Source organism: Geotrypetes seraphini, chromosome 10 (genome assembly GCF_902459505.1).
Source record: "Geotrypetes seraphini chromosome 10, aGeoSer1.1, whole genome shotgun sequence".
Lineage (NCBI taxonomy): Eukaryota > Metazoa > Chordata > Amphibia > Gymnophiona > Dermophiidae > Geotrypetes > Geotrypetes seraphini.
The window spans coordinates 37,621,180-37,638,889 of NC_047093.1; the positions used below are offsets into that span (position 1 = coordinate 37,621,180).

The following is a 17,710-nucleotide window of genomic DNA, read 5'->3' on the forward strand; positions in this document are numbered from 1 at the left end:
GGTGTTGAGTATGGCTCCTATGAACTTCAACACTTGAGAAGGTTGATTATGAGACTTTGGAAAGCTAACTTTGAACTGTAGAAGCTTGAGAAAAGCTACGGTCACTTTGGTTGATAAAAGCTGCATCCCCTCAAAGTAACGCACTCAGCAACATATCATTCAAAAATGGAAACATTTGAAACCCATGGGTATGGAGGGTTGCTGCAGGTACCACCACCAGTCACTTTATGAATACTCTTGGAGATGAAGCAAAGGCTGAATGGTAGAACTTTGTACTGGAAATGCTGATTATCTACATGAAAAAAAGAAACTTTCTGTATTCGGAGTGTATAGATATGTGCATGTAATGCTTATGAGGTCTAGAGAGCACAGCCAATTGTTTCATTCTAGAAGAGGGTATAGGGTTCCCAGGGATAGCATGTGAAAATTTTGACCAAATATTTGTTGAGAGCTCAGAGGTTGAGAATGGAATGAAAATCTCCCATCTTCTTTGGAATTAGGAAATACCTGGAGTATAACCCGATTTTTCTGGAAAGGGAGCACTACTCCAGCTTATCGAGACTACTGCAGCCAAGTTGATCTTTACAAAACGCAAATCTGACCATGTCTCCCCACTCCTGTCTAATCTTCACTGGCTCCCACTGATTTCCAGAATCCATTTCAAATGCTCCTGCCTGGCTTTTAAGATCATTCACGGCATCCTTCACCCCTAATCCCACTATCCTTTAACTCCTCGAGTCCTGACTCCACCAGACCCGCCCAAAGATATAAACTATCCTTCCTCTCTCTACGCGGTATTCTCTATGCATGTAAACTGTGAAAATCTCTTCTCTTCAAAATCACAGGTCTCTGGAACGATCTTACTATCCCATTGCGGAACCTGGGCTCTCTCCAACTATTCAGCAAGCAACTGAAAACTTGGCTCTTCTCTAACATGTAATTCTATTTTTCCCCTTACTCTTCCATTCTATATGCTCATGTAAACCTTTTCCTTTCTCTTCTTATATTTTAAGTTCTTGTAAACCGTGCCGAGCTCCACTTCCGTGGAGAGAATGCGGTATATAAACTTAAGGTTTAGTTTAGTTTAGTACTTCTATAGCATTTAGTTGAAGCACAGCTTCAATTTCCTGAAGAAGTGACGTCTGTTGAGATGTGAAAGAGGACTGTCTTGGAGGGTTGTTTGGAGGAAAGGTGATAAGGTGGAGAGTAACCCTCCTGAATGACTTTGAGGACCCAGGTGTGTGGTAATAAGAGTCCAGCGTTGATAATATAAGAAGTTAGCCTCCAATGGATTGGGGAGGTGGCTGAGATGGGGGTATTGCAGCTATGCTCTCTAGAAGCATTTCAAAAAGATTGAGCTGGTTTCTGAGGAGCAGAAGTCTGAGGTTTCTGAGGATTTTGCAATTTCTGCCTCTTCTGTGGTGGGGTTCTTGAAGAGGATGAGGTGGTTGGATAACACCTTTTATATGACTAGGAAGCAGGTCTCTGCCTTTGCAACTGGAGATGAGAACCTTCCCTTCTCAAATTCACATAAGTTCTAAAGGCTTATCTTTTTAAATGTTTCTGATGAAGATATTGCCATTTAAAAACATAAGAACATAAGAAGTTGCCTCCGCTGAGTCAGACCAGAGGTCCATCCTGCCCAGCGGTCCGCTCTCGCGGCGGCCCATCAGGCCAAATTGCCTGAACAGTGTCCCTGACTAATTTTATAACTGCCTCTAATCCTATCCCTATTACCTACCTCTACTCTATTTCTCTTTATTTTACTTCCTTACACAGTTTGAATTTTTTATATTTTTTCTTTCATTTGGCATCTCTGCAATCTGTTAACTACTTTGTTGCCAGTAGCAAATGAGTGTGTATAAAATTTGTATTTTTATTTGAAGTATTTTGCTTGCATTCACCTGTTTAACTTACCTACTTATATTTGTTTTCCCTCACCAAGACGTCAGAGATTCTTATAAACTCAGTTACTTTCAGTAGCACTTTTCCCTAAGGAACTGATTTTACTTCTACATAAAAGCAACTAAAATACAAACAAAAGCACATGAAAGATAGATATTTCTGACTGATAGTGTAATAATTATATGAATGTTGGGTAGGTCTCCACCTTCCCACATTCAAGTTAATTCCCATAACATTTTAAATAAATGGTTTTAAAATCAAGTCTTGACCAGCCCACAGAAGTTTTAAGCCCAAACAATAGACACAAAATTAAACAAGCAGAAACAAAAGCTTCCATAATCAAATAAGACATTGGGACAAAAAAAAGTCCACTTACACAGGATCTCCTCATGCGAAAAACCCATGATATGCATTGCTTCCATGGTTTCCTGAAAATTATCCTTGTCCTGCTGCCCAGGAATAGGTATATAGCCATTGGATAAAAATCTGTAATTATTAAATCCTTCAAGCAGCAAATCCGCTAATGGTAAAAGAAAAAACAAACGAGAATTTTAAAATCCACAGAAATGCAGACATTAGTATAAACCTGAACTTATGTTTCACACCATAAAAAATAAACAGGATCACTCTTAGAAACATAAAGTCTGTCAGTTAAGTTGATTAATTTAGTTAGTAACATTTTGAACATTTATTACAGACTTAATTTTCAATGTATTCCTGTTTGGTTTCTACGATCAAACAATTTTTTTTAATTAATGCAAAAAACAAATATAATCACCAATGGCAAATTTAGGAATACAGTACTCCTCCGATATTCGCAGGGGTTCCGTTCCAAGAACCCCTGCGAATCTTGGAAAAACTGCGGATACGTTTTTTTGTGGGGGAGACTGGAGAGGGCAGCAGGAGAGGCAGGAGTGAAGGAAATCATTTGCTGTATGCTCCGACTTTCTCTTCCTGTATTAAAGTCGGGCCTTACCAATCAGGAGCTACATGTCAAAGAAGAGGAAGAGGCGGTCGGAGCATACAGCGAGTGATTTCCTTCACTCACCGGCGCTCTGGCTGTCCTCTCCTGGTCGGCAGTTCGTGGTCGGAAAATACCGCGAATGACCGGGACTGCGAACCACCGACCTAGAATTAGCTGGGGGGGGGGGGGAACACTGTATAGCTAATACAAAGAACATCTAAAGTCTTGCATCAATTTCAAATTGTAATATCAGAAGACAGAATAATACAGAAATATTGACACTGCAAGAATGAAAATACAATAGTGAAAAATACATAATATAACAACATTCCTACCCCTCAACCCCCCCACCTCCCACAACCTCAAGAGATGTGAACAAGAGATAAGGCCATGACTATACAAAAAGAATAAATAACTCTTCGACAAGCCCAACAGGGGAATAACCCAAAGGAACATTATAACACACCAGGACCCTGGATTATTATGAACCCCAGTGAAACCCCTTCTTAGACCATTAATTCCTGGCCCTCCAAACACTTGCCCACCTACCCAAACTCCCCCCCCCAGTCATGCAGTGAAAAAGAAAGAGAGAAGCATGAAAGTGTGTGTGCGTGCACCAGTCAGAACCACCATATCAAATCCCCCCAATAGGAGGTATGGCCGCATCCTCCAAGCGATTGAGGTGAGAGCTGTGCACATGAGGCAACGATTGTATATAGGGGCTCCATACAGAATAAAATAGTTTTGATTTCCTAAAAGTCAAACAAAGATCCCAGAATTCCCATAACAATAACTCATGAAGACGATTGTGCCAATGCCAGAAGGAAGATGTCTCCTGCCTCCAATGTTGTAAGATGCACTTTGTCCCTACAATACAAGATTTGATAACCCATAATCTAGGACCCTTACCCTGGACCCCTGACAGAGAAACCTGCCCTAGAAGCCCGCCAACACTGAACAAGGTGGAGACAGGTCCAAAAAGAATGGATGAAAGTATTTGAGGCTTGATGACACCGATGACAAAGATCTGAGGAAATACCTCCCATCAAAAAGAGACCACGTTGGGAAACATAAGCATGGCATAAGACACAATATTGGCACTCCTGTAATTCCGCAGAACCAACCCAGGAGGGAATAAGCCACAAGAGTCAAAAGAAGTCCTCCTTTTGAATATCCATAGCCAAATCTTTGCCCCAGCAAGCTAAAATGGATGCAATCAATTTAGCTGGAAGATATTGCACCAACCGCCAGTGAAAATACACAATAGATAGTGATTCCTCAGTATCAGGAGCAAAAAGATCATCCACAAGTTGAGCTACATCCATTGATAAGGAAGCAGCAGACAATGACTTTACATAATGACTTAATTGCCCATAAGCAAAAAGCTCCCTCCTGGCCTCCCAGGGAAGTCAAAGGTATCAGCCGGCCCTTAGATGTAAGAAAATGCCGGAGCTGAACAAACACACACCCCCACACACACATCTACGGTAAGTAGAACTCCCCATCCCTGGCAAGAAATCCCCATTCCCTTGCAATGGTAAATAGCAAGTACAACGAGCACTAAAATGACCCCAACGAGCCAAGGCTTTCCATAAACTCCGGGCCGCCTGGAACAAGACAGAAGAACGAATATGTAACGGTAGAGCTCTCGGATGAGCATGGAGTACATAAAGAGGATGAAGAGGGGCACACCAAGTACATTCCATCGCTAACGGAGTATGAAACTCCATAGAGTTGAACCAATCACCTATATGTCTACGAAGATAGGCCAAGTTATAGAGCCTCAGATTTGGGATTCCTAACCCCCCTCTGTGCCAGTTACCCACCAAAATCAAAAAGGACACCTTGGCCTTCTTCCCTCCCCAGCAGAACCGACTAAGCATACGATGTAGGGTCTTAATGTCTGCAGCACACAAATATATCAGAAGAATTTGTAGACAGTACAACCATCTAGGAAAGATAAACATTTTATAAAGACTAATGCGCCCCAAAAGAGATAAAGGAAGGGCTTCCCATTGTTTAAACGAAGATCTAATGGCTGCCAACAGACGGGGAATATTAAGGTCAAAGATATGCGGTATCCGTCCCTAGAATTATACCCAAATATTGAAAGGAGGTCGAAGCTTTGTGCAGAGGACAATGAAACCTCTCCCTGGGAAGGCCAGGAGGAAAAAACTCTAGATATTCAAATTTAGCATAATTCAATTTGAAGCCCGAGAAGTCTCCAAACTTCACAAGAATTTCCAACAAAGCTGGCAAAAATCGACTTGGGCGAGTGATGAGCACCAGCAGATCATCTGCAAAGACAGATAACTTAAATGTTTCAGAATCATGAACCACCCCCTCAATCTTGGGAATAAACAAGATATCCCTAATCAAAGGATCCAAAGTAAACATGAAAAGAAGAGGGGATAAAGGGCAGCCCTGCTTAGTACCTCTTAAAACTGCAAAGAAGTCCGACATACAGCCATTCACAAGGACAGAGAGGAAAAAAAATCAACAAGTAGTCAATGCAGGATTGAGATCCATGGGCTCTGGAAACGTATGTAGTCTCTCTCACTCGGATAAAAGAATCTCCAGGAATCCAACAGATCCAAGGAATCACAGAGCAAAGGAACTTCCCTAGAGTAATCAATGGGGGAAGCTCCAGCAGGATTAGATTTGTCTAGCAAAGGATCAAAAACAGTGTTGAAATCACCCCCTATAATAATAGGCGCCTGGGTAGGCAAATGTGCATGACATATTAACTCCTTGAAAAAAGAGCATCATAATTATCTGAAGCATACACATTGACCAGCACCATTTCCTGATTATTCACTGATATATGGGCAACAATATACCTACCCTGAGAATCCTGAAAGACATGGTAGTGTTCCACCACCAAATCCTTTCGAAACAAAATGACAACCTCAGCACTCTTAGACTGTGCAGGATTTTCAAAAATATCCCCCACCCACCAGGTATGCAGTTTAACATGTTCCTTGGAACTCAAGTGGGTCTCCTGCAGCAAGGCAATACTAGCCCTATGTTGTTGCAAGACCTGTAAGATCTTACTTCGCTTTATAGGAGAATGAACGTTCCAGAAAAAAATCTTAAGGGACATCAACCATTCTACCTAGATTCAAGCAAAGCTCACAGAAAACTAAGGCAGGTAGGGCACCCCAGCCCATGTCCCCCCCCCCCAACTCATGCAACTCACACACACCCCTCCTCCATACATAGACATAAACCAATCCAAGCCCTTCCACTGTAACCACCAATTCCCCCCTTTCCCTCCCCCACCTTCCCCCAACCCCCTCCCCCCCAAATCCACCCCAACCCTCTCCTCCCAACCCCTCCCCATACCTCTTCGTGAGTTAACCAAACTAACAGTCACCAAAGTGTCCCCGTTCCCCCCAAAAGAACATCATTAACCAAAGAGCAAACCAATAAGGCTCATCAACAATAGTAATCAAAAGGCCCTAGATTTCAAAGGGAGAAAATGAAGAGAACCCTCAAGTTCAATGTTTGTTTGCTCAAATGCAACACATGACAAGCACAGCATTTAGAAATAGATCAAAGTTCAAGGCGCAGTTACCACAGGCCCCAGAGTATTTAAAAAGTCCTGCGCCTGACATGGTGTCTCGAAGAATTGATCATAGCCCTCATAGTGGACTCATAGCTTTAAGGACCCATATTTTCGTGGGTTGAAGGCAGAGATCTCAGAAATTCCCCAGCAGTTGAGGCAGTTTCAAAAGCCCGCCATCAAACGTTAGTAAAAATCTTCAACATCGCAGGGTATGCCAACGTGAAGCGCATCTTATGCTGTACTAGATCTGCACAAATCAATGAAAACTGCAGGCACTTGTCAGACAGAGAAGAGGAGTAATCCTGAAACAAACTGATCTGATTCCCCTCAAATGTAAGTAAATCTTGGTATTGTCGCTATTTTTGAAAGAGGGCTACTTTGTGTGCATAATTATGTACTTTCGCAATTACCACACAAGTTCTTTGTCGATTTTCAAGCTTGCATCACAGACTATGTACCCTTTCAGGCTGAATAGGGCCAATGCCAGGGGAAAGCATTAATTCTTCATGCAGCCAGTTTTCAAGTTGAGACATTAGATGAGAATCTAATATAGTTTCAGGGAGACCAACAAATCTAATATTGTCCCTGTGGGAGCGATTTTCTAAGTCTTCAAGTCTAGCTTCTTGCAAACGAAGCTGCTCCTGCAGGATTACTATTGACCCTGAAGTAGTCGTTGTTATAGCCTCTATTTCTACCACACAGACCTCCAGCTCACCAGTGCGGCGGGTAATTTCTGATAGGAGAAACTCCACTCCTGTTATTTGGTCAGACAGCTGGGTAAATCTTGGCTCCAAAACTTTCACCACAGCCATAAATCTAGGTTCCAAGGCCTGAACAATTGCTGCTGTTACTTCTTGCATTGAAAATTCTGAAAATTGACCAGTAGAATCAGCCATGTTGCCAATCTGTGAGTGAGTTTTCTCACTACTTTTTTCCCTTCACAAGGTGCTTTGAGCTCATTGATGTTTCAGATCTTAGCAGATATTTTTCCATATATATATCTTAAATGAATTGCTGTTAGGATCCAGAAGATTAATTTGCAGTATTAAGTGCAATTGAGGCCTGGGGGACAGGAGCCCAGCACAGATATGTCCCGCTAGGCTCACCAACATTCTGGAACTCCTTTTTGGTTTCTACTTCCTCATTTGCTCCGAATCGTAATGATGCTATAATCACCTAAATGGAATTTACTTAGCTTTGGCATTAAAAGTATTCTTCTTAGAATCCAAGTCCTTGGATGGGTATTCGTTTCTGCTTCTTCTGGGGGACAGGGGGGAGAGGGGGGTATTCTCTTTGCTTACTGTTGGGGGAGGTGGTTCTTTATGTAGTGGGGGGAATAAGGAGGGTGGGGAGGGAGGTAGATGTTTTGGATACAATTCTCTACTCCATTTAAAAACTACACACCCTTTCATTCATTCAATTTTCTATACCATTCTCCCAGGAGAGCTCAGACTGGTGGGCTCACAATCTATCTAATGTACCTGGGGCAATGGGGGGATTAAGTGACTTGCCCAGGGTCACAAGGAGCAGCGTGGGTTTGAACCCACAACCCCAGGGTGCTAAGGCTGTAGCTTTCACCACACTCTTTCAGTGTTACAGTGTTTTACCCGGTGGCCTTTGAACTGCCGCTGGTAGGTTCATACGGATTTTGCTCCTGATCTGGTAAGATGACCTAAAATGGACTTATGAAGAATTTTGCTTTGTTGAATTAAAAAAGTTTTTTTGATGGTGACGAATCTGATAAATGCTCCCTTTTCTTAGCATTTGATGTCTTCCTCTTCAAGACAGAAATGAAACACGATCTGTGTCGGGGAAGTGGAGTGTTTGGAAGATTTTCTACTGATGGATTTTGCACTTGTTCTTTTTTCTTTTTTTAAAAAAATCTTTATTCATTTTTACACTTTCAATAAGTGAAAACAGTAAAGAATATATTTTATAGGTAAAACAACACTTAATATCCTTCCATGGCTTATAAAAAGCAATAACCCTACCCCCCTACCCCACATTATCCATTGGTTATCAGAGTTTATGATAAGTGTACTATATCAAATATATCTTATCCACATATTAAACATTTATAAACCTTAATAAGCTGTTACATAATCCTTCCCCCTCTCTCAATCTCACAAGAAAGATAAGAATTAATGTAAGAACTTTATTCCCACCCTTCCATTTCCCTGGATAAGCAAATTAATACGTCATTAAAAATCAAACTATAATAATTCTACAAAAGACATCAATGGGCCCCATATTAATTTGAAATTTTTTGTGTTCCCTGACAGATCAGCATTCCTTTTCTCTAATTTATAAATTAAACATAAATTTACCCACCAAAATGTAAAGTTAAGTCGATCCCAATTTTTCCAATTTCATATGATTAATTGTATAGCTGTACCCGTCATAATTTTAAAAAGTTGTCTTTTATATTTATCTAAGGGATCCTTAACATATAACAGTGTACCACAAATCACAACTTCATAAGTCAAAGGGATCGCAACTTCTAAAATATTATTAAAATGTCCCCAAATCTTCTTCCCAAAAATCTGAATCATAGGGCAATAAAACAGTAAGTGATCCAATGTCCCCATGTCTAGAAGACAATGTCAGCATCTATTAGACTTTGAATTATCTAACTTATTCAATCTAACCGGGGTCCAAAAGGAACGATGTAACCAAAAAAAAAACAAAAAACACACACAAAACAAGTTTGTTTCATAGATGCCAACGCTGTACATCTCATCTTCCAAGACCAAATCCTTTGCCAACGAGATACAGAAACGTACTGTTTAATCTCTATGCTCCAAATGTCTCCAAGATCATTTTTGGGTTTCTTATGTATAAGTTCCGATATTAATTTATACCATCTGGCAGCTTGATGCCCAAGCATATCTGTCTGAAAGCAGAGGAATTGCAAGCTGTAGTAATTTTATAAATTATGCCAATCAGGTAACTCTGAATAGCTTGCTTCACTGCAACCGTTTATAAAATTGAGATTTTGAGAGACCAAAAGATTGTTGCAACCATGAAAAGTCAAGCAGTTTCCATTTAAAATGACATCCTCTAATGTTCTTATGCCAACCTGCATCCAATCCTTCCAGGCAATTTTAGAGCTGCCTATTTGTACCTTGGAGTTTAGCCATAGGGATTGACACAAAGACTGTTCTATAGGAATTTCAGTTAGCTTATTAATATATCTCAAGTTCTTCTAAGAATCTAAAATAATATAATTATCCTTAGTGTAACTAGGTAACTTAATGTCCAAAACATGAGACAGACGCATTGGGTACATAATTTTCCACTCCAAAATTATCCAATCTGGATAATGTTCCATGAGGTCAGGCATGATCCAATACATATTCTGACGCAGAATATAGGCCTGATGATATCTATAAAAATTTGGAAAATTTACCCCTCCATCCACAATCAGTTTTTGTAGAGATACTAGAGCAATTCTAGCAGTTTTGTCCATCCAAACAAACTTGATAAGAATACTATTCAATTTCTTATAAAATGACCCCTGAAAATAAATTGGCAACATACCCATTTGGTAACAAACCACAGGCAGGATCATCATTTTGACTGTTTGGACTCTCCCCCACCAAGATAAATGTAATGGGTTCCATTGCTCGCACAATTGAGTAACCTTCAGTAATAAAGATTTTTCATTTATTTTCATCGTTCCTTCCAGTGTCAGATATTTTATACCCTCATCTTTCCAAAGAAAAGGGAATGAATCAAACAATCCTTTTTGGCAATGTATATTGAGTGGAAGAATTTCTGATTTACTCCAATTTATTTTATATCCTGAAAATTTTCCAAATCTTTCAATCAAATCAAGTAAATGTGGAATGGTAGATTCAGGATTTCTCAAATGAAGCAAGATGTCATCTGCATATGCAGAAATTTTGTATTCCCTGCCTTCATATGGAATACCCTGAATCTCCTCATCTTGTTTAATGAGCCAATAATAAGGGTTCCAATGTAATATCAAACAACAAAGGAGATAAAAGGACATCCCTGCCTAACTCCACTTTCCAGACGAAAACCATCTGAAAAAGTATTATTATATATAGTCTAGCAGAAGGGGAGCTATACAAAGCTTTAATCAAATGAATAAAACCAGAACCCACACCAAACCAATCCATTCTACACGATCAAATGCCTTCTCTGCATCCAAAGATATAGAGAAGGCAGGCTCTTCCATGGATTTTATTATAGTCAACATGTGAAGAGCTAACCTATGAGCAACAAACCCCATTTGGTGCATACCAATAATATGAGGGAGAGCCTTAGCCAAATGTGTAGCCAATACCTTAGCCAAAAGTTTTCCATCAACATTAATCAGAGAAATTGGCCTGTAATTTGAAACCAACAAAGGATCTTTATTTGGCTTAGGCAAAACTATAGTCAAAGCTTCTGCCATAGTACCTAAAATACTGCCTTCGTTCAATTGAACTTGATATAAATTTAATAAATAAGGCATTAATGTATTTTGGAATGATTTATAAAACTCCATAATGTAACCATCTCCTCCTGGAGCGGATCCAACTCTAAGGGATTTCGATGCTGTCTGAATCTCCCTCAGTGAAATAGTTGCATCAAGAGTTTCCATTATATGCTCGGGAATTTTAGGTCCTTCTATTGAATTCAAAAATTTTAAACCATCAAGTTCCTTGTTTGAATATTGCTCAGAAGAATACAAAGCTTTATAATAATTCATGAATTGTTTTAATATGTTATCAATTATAGAATGAATAACCCCATTTTCATCTGTAATAGCCACAATCTTCACTTTCCTCTTTTTGCACTTGTTCTTTTGAGGTTTGGGTTTATTCCTTGGATTTTTTTGTGGTTTTACACATGGGATTGGGAACATTTTGAGGTTCATGTTTGATTTCAACCGCTGGCAGCTGGATCGTGCCACAGCACCCTACAACATCCTCTTGATGGTGATGAAGAACTACTAAGATAAGTGACTGTTAAAATCTTTTTCTTTGAACATTTATTTCATCTTTCATTTTGAGGAGACAAGGAGGGCATTGTGCTAGGATGTAAGGTAATACCAATTTACCCTGGCTTGTCAGCGGTTCACTGGTATTTGTCACTGAACACAGTTATTATTAATGATTTAACAAGTTGAATTCTCTTAATTTGTAGTATTCTTATTTGATGAGAATTCTAAGTTTATTGTTTTATACTCATTTTTTTGGTTTGTGCATTTTTTTATCACCAACTTATTACATTGGTCTCACTAAATTGCTTATTTAAAATAAAATTGGAGGCTATGGGTAATATACACACACAAGAAACCGACATTGTATGCCATTTTAACTTCTGCAACTTAATGCATTTTTGCACAGGTGCTTATGTAGACTCATTTGAAAGATAATAGATTTCAGTAACTTACACTTAAGGTGCTCTCCTGCCCCAGATAGAAGCTGATAGAAGATGTGGAACGTTCGTTCATCTTTGGCTTGACGAATTGCTCGAGACTTTTCCAGCAGATCTAAATAATTCAGTCAAGAATTTCAAATACATTTTAAGAGGAACAAAAAATACAAACACTATACTACCACTAAAACTTAATTTTAATGTGTCCCAAGTAATGCTTAGTAAACACCAAAAAGTACAACAGGACAGAGAACCCATGGGTATAAAACAGTACAAAAGGAAATCGGAAAGGACAATGAACACTCCACCGAGGATCACTGATGTAAAACCAACTTGTTTATTTCATAACAAGGACACAAACAGAAGTTGTGGACCTGATACAGCACTGTGTTTCCGCGTCTGAGGAATGCCTTCATCAGGGGTCACTGTGGCATATAAAGACAGGTCTGGAATAAAACAAAGCTTGGTCCAACTAACATGCCAGAGTAACCAAAATCACTGAAAAGCTATGGAAGCATTTCAAAAAGGCCAACTAACATGCCAAAGTAACCCAAATCACTGAAAAGCTGCCCAGGCAGAAACAGGAAGTGCTTCAGAGGAGAAACTCTGGGGCAGTCGCGCGGGACTTGTGAGAACAGTTACCACATCCAGACACCTCAGAAAGAGAACATTCTGAAGAGTGCCTGCGAAGAGGGGAGGTGAGAAAGGGGAGCAGACGCTGGGGAGGCGAGAGAAAGGGGAGCAGATGCTGGGGAGGCGAGAGAAAGGGGAGCAGATGCTGGGGAGGCGAGAGAAAGGGGAGCAGATGCTGGGGAGGCGAGAGAAAGGGGAGCAGACGCTGGGGAGGCGAGAGAAAGGGGAGCAGACGCTGGGGAGGCGAGAGAAAGGAGAGCAGACGCTGGGGAGGCGAGAGAAAGGGGAGCAGACGCTGGGGAGGCGAGAGAAAGGGGAGCAGACGCTGGGGAGGTGAGAGAAAGGGGAGCAGACGCTGGAAGTAAGTGGCGAGAAGAGAGAGCACATACTGGATGGAAGGAGGGGATAAAGAAAAAGAGCACATGCTGGATTGGGGAAGAGGATAGATTTAGCGAGATACTGGAAGGGGAGGGGGAAAGAAGTGGCAAGCTGTAGGCAGACACAATGAAAGAGAAATTGAGGACTTAAAGGAGACAAGAGGTAGAAAACAAATTGAGAAGAGCAGGAAGGGAAAAGGAAAAGAGAGAGAGATACCAGAGCACTGGGGGAGGGGAGGAGACCGATACCAGGTCTGAAGGGAGGAAAGGAGGAGAGAGATGCTAAAAACCACCTGGAGGAGGGAGCGAGATATGGAAGGGAAGAAGACAGAGATGCAAGACCATGGGGGGAGCGAAGAGAAGAAGATGGGTGCCAGGACCATGGGGGGAAGGGAGAGAGATGACGGGAGAGGTGTAGTTTCTGGCAGAGGCACAGAAATAGAGCAGATGCCATATGGAAGAGGCAGAGAGTAGACAGTGGATGGAAGGAAGAGAATGATGAGAAGATGAGGAAAGCAGAAACCAGACAACAAAGGTAGAAAAAAATTTCTATTTTTTCTTTTCCCCTTTTTTTTTAGGATAAAGTAGCTGTGTTGATAAACGTTTGGATAAAGTAGTATTGTAGCTGTGTTGATAAATGTTTAAAAACAAAGCCCTGCTAGCTGAAGATCTCTTCCTCTAGTTTGGCAGCCAGAACTCTGTTTTATAAAATGACAATTGTACTGAATATTGTTTCTTTTTATACTTTAATAAAATAAGTTCAATATAAAACTATTTGAGGCTTGTGCGGGTGGGATCAGATGGTTTGCATGGACAGGGTGGAGAAGGGGACCGAGCTCTTGGGGATGGGGGCCGAACTCATGGGGATGGGAACAGAGTTTGCGGGGATGGGGACAAATTGTTTCCCCTTGTCATTCTTTAATATGAACCCTAGTCTCCCTGGTTCACAGCCTGCTGCTCTAACCACTAGGCTACTCCTCCACCTGTTTGTACTAAGTATTATGCCTGAGCACATCTCTCTCCTGGGATCCCACCAAGAGACTTTTTTGTTCCATAAACTTTGTGGGCTGCAGGGGAGACAGCAAACTTTCTGGCATACTGTACACTGCTGAAGATCCCAAGTGGAAAAGGACAATGAACACTACAGTGAAAATATGTAGGCAAATCCATGAGACCTGCATGCATTAAAATATTACATAACCTGAGGAAGAAGGGCAGGAAGAATCCTTCCAAGTCTGCTGCACTAGTGCAATCTCCAAGTGGAGCCAAGAATAGAGATTTTCTAGATAAAACTCTGCATCCCTTTCTGCAACAAAGCCCCACAAGTTATATGTATCAAAGGAATCTTCATTGTAAAGTGTTACTGAATAGGAAGCTATAGTAAAGTCTGTGAATATAATTTAGACAAATTGTAGCAAATTTTGAATTTGAAAAGAAATCTGCTTCCAAAAGTCAAACCATCAAGAGCCATAAAACCTCAAACCTAGGGTTGCCAATTTTTAAAAGGGCTCCAATAGAATAGCCAAGAAACTGATGAGTCTTTCGAGTGCCAAGCCAAATGATTAGTTATACTGTACTTAAAAAAAATAACAAAGATTTCATGATGCAGCTTTAGAATTTAATAACAAAGATTTCATGATGCAGCTTTAGAATTTAACACAAGACACCCAAGATATACAACTACCATTAAATCTTAGCCCAATATGTACAGCTGATACCTGGTTCATACGTCTCCCAATCTAAACTGCTAAGCTCCCTTTCTAAAGGCAGCAAATGCTGACTCCGCAGAAAATTCCTAGCATCGGCTGAACCAGGAAAATGGATGTTAGTCTTTGGAATCAAAATCTGTCATTACTCAGCTGTGTATAGTTCTCATTTAATGTTCATGCAAACAATCATATTTTTGATAATTTTTGGATGGAAATTTCCTAAGCATAAAGAGACTGGATGTTCAAGTAAGCTATTACTAGATTAAGTGTATAAGAGATGATTATACACGTTTTACAAAATGAAAAAAGATAGCACCAAAAACAGAGATCTTCTCCTGTACGCAGCACAATACAAGTTAGATCATCCAAAGCAAGATATAAGACTTCTTTTAAGTTAGAAGGAACCAAGAATATACCATGTCATAGTAACAAAATTGGAAAAAATAAACAAACATCTGTTGATGTAACGCAGGACAGGGAGAATGACACGGGGAAAAAATGTGAGGATTACACAAGCTCTCTCTCTCTCTCTCTCTCTCTCTCTCTCTCTCTCTCTCTCTCAGGCTGCATCAATGAAACAGGATACAGGTCTCAATGTTGGCCCCGACAATATAACCAGTGACATCAAAGTTGATTCTGATAAACTTGCCCTGCAAAAAGCACAAACATAAATGACCATTCAAATAGCTTTACATCCAAAACAGAAGAATAGAAGAGATGAATGTTTTTGTTTATTTTGAATCCAATATTCCTAGATGCTGCACGTGAAGACAAACATTTATTCCCTTCAAATGCAGGATGGCCACCCTTCTCTCAGACCACAAAATAAATGAAATAACAGCCCCAGACACTGCTCTTCCAACAGGTCAAGCAGGTGTTGTACAGTAAGAGTAACTGTCCATCTCTTTAGCTCCAAGCCACACAGGGACATAATGAAGGCATCCAGAGTGAGTGGACAAACTTCAGAGAGTAAACTTTCAACTATCTCCAGAACCCACCGATTGGAGGCAACTTGCGTCCTATCTGTAGCACTGAGAAGTCTTATAGTCAGGCTAGGTTGCTCTGGCCTTGCTAGAGGAGCCAAACAGTTATCGGCTCTTTTGGGCCAGGGAACAGAGCTTGACTTATAGGGGTCTACCTGAACTTGTGGCCAGGGGCCTTAAGTGGCAAGCAGATCAAATGCAGTCCAAATCCCTGGAGCAGTCCTTAGCAGCTTCCTCTGGGAGCTCTTTTGTCTCCACTCATGGAGATGGACAGGCTGTGCCTCAGCAGTTTATACCAGTGAGTTCACTGGAAAAGACCAGGTTTTTCTCTACTTCCATCTGCTGGAAGGAGGGGATAACGCCCACTTGGTTCAGAATGGTGTAATCAGACAAGGAATGACAGTTCCTGTGCTGCAAAAGCCATTCAAAAAAAGTGAAATTCCAACAGTGTCTGACAGGAATAAATCAGCCATTTGGTGCAGTCGAGGTTAACAGTCACTATCTGACTGGAAAGGATGGTTAAAAGCCTTCTCATATTTGGGACTACTGGAATTGAACCTTCTGCCCCATTTAAAACTAGGGCCAGAATATTTTCCCCCTAATTACCAATACTGGTTCACAAATTTTCTATTTTTATCACCCCTCCCTCCCAGGCAGAGACCCTATATAAATAGGGAATATTGACAAAGAGAGGAGTCATGAAGGTGTCAACATTAGTTCTTCAGATCCTGAACAGTAAAAAAAACCAAAACCCACAAACAAACATTATTTCATGTCCCCCTTGGCAACATCTGCCAGATGCTTAGTGCAACCACACTTTCACCCGTGCTTCACACAGACCATAAGTAACAACCTGTAGCAATACACATTTTATACACTTACAAAACGAGAAGAATTGTCATTTTTCACAGTCTTGGCATTACCAAACGATTCCAAAATGGGGTTCGCTTGTAGAAGCTGACGTTCAAGTTCACCCTAAAACATTGTAAAAAGAGAAAAGAAAAATATTGTTACTCCTGACTGATCAAGAACAGATACAGATCCTGCACCCTTTTCTTAACTGCTCTTACACACATGCCTCTTCCTCTACCTAGGTTCAACTGAACCAGGAAGCCCAGACCAGGAGCAAACCATAAGGCAAGACCATCCATCCACCTGCTGGAGATAGAGAATACTAGCTGACCAGGAAAGTACAATCCTATAAGTCGGAGCTCAGTTTGGTTCTCTCTACCTCCACCTGTTGGTAGATGGTCATAATCCACGTGTCTGGATTCATCTGCTGCTGACAAGAAATTAAAAATTTTAAATTTCCTTCCTTCATTAAATAAATTCACCAAACATAAATAGCTATACACAACATAAAAACGATTCCAAAGACACAGACATTGTTTAAGACAGACACACAAGAAAGGTACAGCATAAACACTGGCAATGATCACTGTATACAAACTGATAGAGGCCAGTACTCCTATAAATTAAGTTTCAAGCTTAAGTAAATATTCAAAGTGGAAAAATTTAATTCAAATATCCACTAACAGATTATGACAGATCAAGACTGTATAAACCCTATTCTAGTTGCAAGAAGAAAAGATTATTTTTCAACTCTGAAATCATCATGAAAGAAATTTAGCCAGAGAGAGAGAGTGACACAAGAGAGTGAGTGACAGAGGCAGAGAGAGAGAGGCAGAGAGAGAGAGACAGAGGCAGAGAGAGACTGACAAGAGACAGAGGCAGAGAGAGAGAGAGGCAGAGACAGAGAAACAGAGAGAGACTGACAGAGACAGAGGCAGACAGAGAGAGAGGCAGAGACAGAGAAACAGAGAGAGAGGCAGAGGCAGAGACAGAGAAACCGAGAGAGAGGCAGAGAGAGACAGAAAGAGAGAGAGAGAGACTGGCAGAGGCAGAGAGAGACTGGCAGAGGCAGAGAGAGAGAGAGAAATAGAGAGAGAGAGGCAGACACAGAGAGAGAGAGACAGAGACAGAGGCAGAGAGAGAGAGATAGACAAAGGCCAAGAGAGAGAGAGAGACAGAGGCAGAGAGAGAGAGAGAGAGAGAGACAGAGGCAGAGAGAGAGAGATAGACAAAGGCCAAGAGAGAGAGATAGACAAAGGCCAAGAGAGAGAGAGACAGAGGCAGAGAGAGAGAGACAGAGGCAGAGAGAGACAGAGGCAGAGAGAGAC

General features: G+C 40.8%; 1 protein-coding gene across 2 annotated transcripts in view; it reads right to left on the reverse strand.

Moving 5' to 3' along the window:
* MYH10 (myosin heavy chain 10) overlaps nucleotides 1-17,710 on the reverse strand; it is a 365,956-nt gene that overhangs the window by 237,485 nt on the left and 110,761 nt on the right. For both annotated transcript variants that reach the window (XM_033960583.1, XM_033960584.1), the window contains 4 exons: nucleotides 16,413-16,505; nucleotides 15,134-15,197; nucleotides 11,845-11,943; nucleotides 2,282-2,425 (listed from right to left, as the gene is read on the reverse strand). In XM_033960583.1, the coding sequence (XP_033816474.1) occupies nucleotides 2,282-2,425; nucleotides 11,845-11,943; nucleotides 15,134-15,197; nucleotides 16,413-16,505 (400 nt within the window). The remainder of the gene's footprint in view (nucleotides 1-2,281; nucleotides 2,426-11,844; nucleotides 11,944-15,133; nucleotides 15,198-16,412; nucleotides 16,506-17,710) is intronic.